Below are 6677 nucleotides of genomic sequence, written 5' to 3' on the forward strand. Positions count from 1 at the left end.
CTGACCACCCAGACTGCTTCTCAATCCCTATGGTTTGGCCTTTTCCAGAATGGCCCAGGAATGGGAATCCTACGTGGTAGCTTATTGGGTCTGGCTTCTTTCCCTCAGCAAAATGCATCTAGGATCCACCCACGTTCATGCGGGCAACACTGGCTCATTCCCTTTTCTCACTGTGTCTTCCGTTTGAAGGGAGGACCATCCTTGCTCTCCCCATTCCCATGTTGAAGACTGTCCCTGAAGGCTCCTTGTGTGAGTGATGAGGAATCAAGCAGTGGACGTGGCATGCAGGTTTCATGTGGACATCAGTTTTCAAATCAGTGGGTTCAATATTTGTGATACTTTGGGGATACGTGGTTCAAGTCCATTGAGCTTTGTGAGTCACTGCCCAACTGGCTGCTAAAGTGGCTGTGCCATGTCATGTTCCCAGCAGACCAGGATGACAGTTTCCGGGACCCCAATTACCCCAGCATTTGTTGCTCTCAGTGTTGCCTGGAGAGGCTCATGGGCCCTCCATCTTGCCACCCTCCTGTGAGTCCTACCATGGGTCCCCGTGGGTCAGGGAGAGCACCTTTCACCATTGTGCATGATTTTGTTTGCTGCCTTCTGTCTCCTCAGGATCCTCCTGGGTTCTGGCCCCACATGTTCCAGTCTGGCCCAGGGCTTGGAACCAGGTGCTCAGTTCATGGTGCCGGCTGCTCCCTGGGTCAGGGGAGGTCTTGGCAGCTCTGTCATCCCTCCTGGGTGACCCTGGCCTCTTCTCCGGGGAACCCCCATCCCTTTCGTTCACTCCATCTCTGATGAGACCCTGTGGCTCCCATAGGCTTACTTGGTTCCATATCGATCCCTGAAGAAGATGTGAGTCCTTAGTGTCTTGCTCACGTCCAGGTCGATCTGGTGGATGTGTTCAGATGACCTCTTGCCCTTCTCCTTCATGACCTGTAGGGCAGGGCCAAGAGGAGAAAGCAGCCTCAGAACGGATGGAAGACTCCCTGCCCCAAATGGCAGTCAGCCCACAGTCAGCACTCCGGGAAGGAAGGAAAGCAGGAAGGTTTCCTTCTGCACAAAGCTGCTTTTTGGCTTGTTACTGAAGCCGGGGAGGGTCACCAGAGCCGAGTTTGTCTGTGGTGACTATGTCACCGTCCGTGCCCAGGATGTGCATCTGACCATCCCACCCACCCCCCAGCCTGGGCTTGATGCTCCCTCCAGCTGGAGACCTGGGCTCCTGACACGGCCTGTCCTGTTTGTCGTGCTCTGGCTGAGCGTACCTTGTATGTTCTGGGGTTTTTCGACTTGACTTCCTGTATGTTCAGCAGAACTGACCACACTTGGCCCCGGATGTTCATGGGAATGCCCTTATATACTCGATCTATCAGCTGTGGGCAGAAAACAATCTGGTGTCACAGGCCACGGGGCGACCCCAGTGAGGACCAGAGCTCAAGGATTCTGGAAATGGTTGGTTTTGGCCCCGTGATTCCTCGTTAGAGGTGACATTAAGCTGGGACACAGTCTCCCTTCCCAGGATTGAAAGAGTGGATGGACACTCAGAGTCAGGACTGTGATCTGAACCTTTTCCTTCCTTTGGGTCACCAGGGCATCCCTAGCCTTGAGCTCCAGGTGGTCCCAGCCCTAGATTCAGATTCCCTCCCAGCAAGGTGACGCTTGCACAAATAGGCAGGCAAACCACCGACCAGGCCTGCAGTCCTCTGGGTGAGGACAGTGTGCCACCCACCCTCTGAGAGGCTGACGGTGCCAGGTCACAGCCAAGGGTGCCTGTCCCCTGTCTCTGCAGAGAGTGGTTCCCGGGGCCTCTCCCTCCACACATTACCTTTTTACTGTTCTTGTATGTCTCCCATTGTCCCAGCATTTCCATCCACTTGCTCTTTCGTGTTATCTCCCGCCGCATTTGCTGTCAAATGAGGAATGTTGGCATTAGGGGAGCTGCCAGGCTTCCCAGAGCCGCCCGTGGATGCTGGATCTTGGGCTCTGGAGCCCAGGTGGACCCAGCTGGAGGGAGCCAAGGAAGGGCAGACACTAAGGGTTGAGAACCTTTGAGCAAATGATCACCAGTGGGCTGGCTTTGGGACCCCGGGACGTGCCATCCTCAGGCCACAGACACACCAGTCTTAGGTCAGGTTCCAGCCTCTAGGTGGGGTCCTGACACAGGCGGGCAGCCACCCCCAAGCCACAACTGTGGTCCTCACTTTGGAATCTTATCAAGCTGCCTAACTTACAGCAACCTGGGGTCAGGTCCAGCAGGGAGTGCTGCCCCTCCCAGGGACATCGTGTTGCCCTTACCCACCACCGCCCAGGCCAGCTGCCTCCTCTTCCTCACTGACCACCCGCCCAGTCCCCACATCCCTGGTTCAGCCCCTCCCCATGCATCAGGCTCTTACCTTCGCCTCCCGAGCAGTGGCAGGAGGCAGCTCTGTCTCACTGTAAGACAACCCAGGCAGAACTGAGGACCTGCACAGGGCCTGGAGCTCCCCGAGACTGGGAACCAACCCCCAGAAAGGACAGGCTCTGTCCCTATCTAGCTCAGGGCTCAGTCCAGGAAAAGACACAGGGAAGGGAGGACAAGGGCCTTCCTGTGGGGCTGACTCCCAGGAGGGGCAGGACCTGGGAGAAGAAGGAGTGTGGGGCCAGCCTGGGTGGGGTTACTGGGGCCCCTGGTGTGGGGGTGGTCAGGCTGCACAATAAGGCTGCCCGTCCTGGACTGGAGGTGGTGCTTTCTGCTGGATCTGAGGAAGGTCAGCCCTGAGACTAGATGGGGGCCGCCCAGGGTGGGTGATCGGGCCCTCACAGGAGTCCCTCAGGGAGTGACCACATCACCCCACTACGGTCTAGGGAGCCTGCCCTGAGACCTTCCCAGTGCACCCTGGGACCATAAGGGTCCCATCCCACTTGACAGCCCCAAGACCCTTGCAGGGTCTGACCTCCCAGTGTCCACCTGCCTCTCCCTGCATGTGAAACACACACCCTGCGTTTCAGAAGTGGCACAACTCATAAGCTCACTCCCACTCTACTTCCCCTGGATCCTGTCTCTCCATCCTACGATCCCTGACAGATGGGCTCCTGGCTGGGCTCCTTTTACCTGGCCCCAGATCCCTTACCAGCACCAGATCCAGGGTCTTTAGCCGCAAGCCCTGCTGCCTCCCTGGCCTCACCATGAGATGCCCAGAACGGGCACTGCCCATCTTCTCCCCCATTCCCTAGGGCCACTGCCCCCACTGTCCTCATGCCTTTCCCCCTTCCCCATGGGGACGATGAGGGCTGTAGCTCTAGGGAAATTGGGGGAGGACAGGTGCAGGTGGGCCCTCAGAGACCTGCTGGACAACAGCCCCAAGGTTCGGCCAGGCGTCCCCTCACCCTGTGGCCACAACACTTGGATCTCACTGGGTTGTCTCCAGGTCGACATGGCCAGACACTCAGGCTGCCCCCTCCTCTTGTGCTAACTTGTGGACAGAACTGCTGAGAGTCCAGGGGCCTGACCTAGCCCAGTCTCCATTCCCACCTGCTCCCTAGATGGGCCCCGCACCTCTGGCCTAACAGCAACCTCGGGCTGGACCTGCAGGGGAGCCAGGGAGGAATTCTGACCCTGGAAAGGAGGTTGACGCGACCTGGCAGGACATGTCCTACCTCAGAGAGGCCTTCCTAAAAGCAGACCCGTCCCTGAGCTGAGACAGGTGCTTTAGGGGTGAGGGGAGCACAGAGGACTCACTGTAGAATTCCAAAGTGATCAATGTTGTTGTAGATTCCAACAGGCTCAGGCCCCATGTCCTCTGGCAGCCCAGCTCGGTGTCCCTGTAACCCAGAGGAAGCCTTGGTGAGGGGTCCAAGGTAAAGGGTGTAAGGGCCTGGGGGTAGTGGCCACCCGTCCCCACCCTGTGCTCCTAGTGAGCCCAGGACCCTTTGACCAGGGTGCACTGGAACAGGCCTCCCTCCAAGAAGCAGACCGACCTGTACCTTCTCATAGTTCATAATGATGTCCTCTCGCTCCTGTGCCCACAAACTGTCCACGTCCTCTACCATGTCCATCCTGTGAGACAAAATTGTCTAAAGGTTACATTGTACCCGAGAGCTTCAGAGAAAACCTGAATTGCTCCTGCCGGGCTCCCAGATGCTGGCTGGTTGTATAACCTTCATTCCACCACCGCCCCCAGGTAAAAAGGGGCCAGACCCCATGGCCCACACCTCCACGGGTCTCTAGAGTCTGAAGCTCCAAGCAGGGGATGGCATCTTCCCAAGGACTCGAGAAGAGTGGGACCTGGACAGAGAATCCCGTTGTCCCCAAATGCCATGAAATGCTCACACACCTGCCCTGGCAGGTTGAATGGTGTCCACCTGCCAAGGGTAAAGGGCCCATCGTGGGCTATTCCAGGGATATGGATGTGAACCGGGATCAGGCACCAGAGGTCTCTGTACGATCGGCCTCCTGGGATGCTCAGGACCACAGAGATGCCCAGTTTCCTGCGGAGAACAAGATCTCTCCTGACTGCTCCGTTCTACCCCGCTCATCACTTGGGCTACCGTGGCCCTTCAGTCTAACCAGTGAGGCTGCTTTAGGAATAATGCCGTCTGAGCAGGAGTGTGTTTGGTTTTGGGGATGAAAATGATCTACTGTCTCTAAAGCAGCCTCTGTGCTCCTGGAAATCACGGCTCTCGGGGAGGGACTGTGGACTCCACCATTCTGAGCTGTCCCTACAGGAGGGGGCTTCATTTTCCTGGGCCACTGAGGAAGAACAGTGGGTCCTTGGTCCTGGAGAACATCTAGATGGACTGTCCCTCCTGGGAACACTCGGGGCCAAAGGCGAGCGAGGCCTCGAGAGGACCAGACAGAACAAGAAATACTCGGGGACAATCCCCAGAGCCCGGACCCCTTTGAACAGAAGGGAAGATAGTCTCCCTCCAGCCAGCCCTCCAGGGCCCCTTCATTTTCCACAACTGCCCAAGGGCAGAAGTCTCCCCATGCCACTCCCAGACAAGGGACCGTGTGGGTCCAGTGGGTCCCACAGCGAACATCAGGACCCAGCTTAGGCCCCAGATGTGTTCAGAGGACCCTCCCCTCCTTCCCACCCACAGTGGATCCATCCCAGCGTCTCTGCCAGGACCACGCTCTGCCCCATCGGGATCGGAAACCTGGGCAGATTTGGGATCTAGGGCAGGGAGGTCACAGGGTTCAGGCCTGAATTCCAGCACAGCGCACGGCAGGGCTGAGAGCAAAACCCAGCGTCCTGTCTAAATTCCCAAGCCGGTTACCGCCTCTCTGACCCCAGACGTCTCCCCTGTTGAATGGGTACACTAGAGAATAGCACCGACTCCATAAAACCCCCATGAGGACAAAAGAGAAAATCTCTACACGGGCAGTGTAGAACAGGCTCCCAGTGAGTGGTTAGGAATGACCCTCCTCGGTAGCTGCCCAGAGGCCAACACCACCCACAGTATAGCCACTGTCCCCAAGTCAGCCTGGAGGGAAGAGAGCAGGTCACACTCACCTGATTCTGATGTATCAGCTGGCCTGCGTTATGCCTCTCAGGTAGAAAACCTCTGAGTCCACAAAACTGTTCCCAGATACCACCGTGCGTGTGTAGCTGATACCACTGTGCGTGGGTAACTGCCGTAGAACACAGAGGCAGGCCGGAGAGCGGATTGGTGCTAAGCACCAGTGACATTCTGAGGTCATGGCACGCATCACAGTGGGGCCTTGCCCGGGTCAGCAGGGCCCAGAGTCAGGGTCCTCCGCTGCCTGAGGCGGCCACATGCCTGCCTGCAATGTGTTTGCACACGTGCCTGCACACATGTATATGGGTAAATAGGTCTGTGCACCCATGTGTTGCTTCTCTGGCCAGGCCTGGCTTCCCCACTCATGTGTGCACCTACTTCCTCACCACTGTCACCCCCGAGGCCCAGGACCAACATCACACCGCCGCGACCTCAGCTGTCCCCGCCCAGGGTGGTCTGGGACACACATAGGGGTGGAGGAAAGTGACTGCTGCTGTTGAATCTCAGAACACAAATGCTAATACTATTACCTAATGGTCTATTTTAGTGTCTCTAATGGTATCTCTTTTTTCATTTCTGATATTTTAACTGGGTATTTCTCTCCCTGACCCTTGGATATTTTAGCTAGAGGATCCTGTGGGGAAAGTGCTGGGTACACAGTAGGGGCTCATTCTTTCAGACATGTTATCTAAAACCACCCAGGGCCTAGGGGATATCAAATTCCAGGCTCCAGAAAGAGCTTGGGATAAAATGAACCTTCAAGAGGTGGGCTTTGACCTGGGCTGAGTCTGCCTGTGCCATCTAAACAGAGTCTCAAGTCCTGAGACAGGGCGTCCAGATGCCCCAATGCAGGGCCCCCATGATTGACACCTGCTCCCCTGTACTCATTAGCAGCCTCACCCACCCTGCTCTCAAAGCACACTTGGCCCTCCTATCCGGGAGCTCTGCATCTGTGGATTCAGCAACAGCAGACGGAAAATATTCAGAAAATAAACTGGATGGTTATGTCTCTACTGAACATGTGCAGACTTTGTTCTTGTCATCATTCCCTAAAGAATACAGTATCCCAACCATTTATGTAGCATCTGCATTGTGTTACATATCATAAATAATCTAGTAATGGTCTAATGTCTATGGGAGGATGTGCATAGCTTATATGTAAATACTAGGCCATGTTA

General features: G+C 56.2%; 1 protein-coding gene across 1 annotated transcript in view; it reads right to left on the reverse strand.

Annotated features, from left to right (window-relative positions):
- LOC139359391 (TBC1 domain family member 3F-like) overlaps positions 1–4775 on the reverse strand; it is a 5284-nt gene extending 509 nt beyond the window's left edge. Inside the window, exons 1-7 of the mRNA XM_071082031.1 lie at positions 4314–4775; positions 3964–4036; positions 3719–3801; positions 2394–2433; positions 1826–1906; positions 1215–1373; positions 827–936 (exon numbers count right to left, since the gene is read on the reverse strand). Of these exons, the coding sequence (XP_070938132.1) occupies positions 827–936; positions 1215–1373; positions 1826–1906; positions 2394–2433; positions 3719–3801; positions 3964–4036; positions 4314–4363 (596 nt within the window). The 5' untranslated portion in view covers positions 4364–4775. The remainder of the gene's footprint in view (positions 1–826; positions 937–1214; positions 1374–1825; positions 1907–2393; positions 2434–3718; positions 3802–3963; positions 4037–4313) is intronic.
- Between the last annotated feature and the right edge of the window lie 1902 nt (positions 4776–6677).

This window comes from Macaca nemestrina, chromosome 17, assembly GCF_043159975.1.
Source record: "Macaca nemestrina isolate mMacNem1 chromosome 17, mMacNem.hap1, whole genome shotgun sequence".
Lineage (NCBI taxonomy): Eukaryota > Metazoa > Chordata > Mammalia > Primates > Cercopithecidae > Macaca > Macaca nemestrina.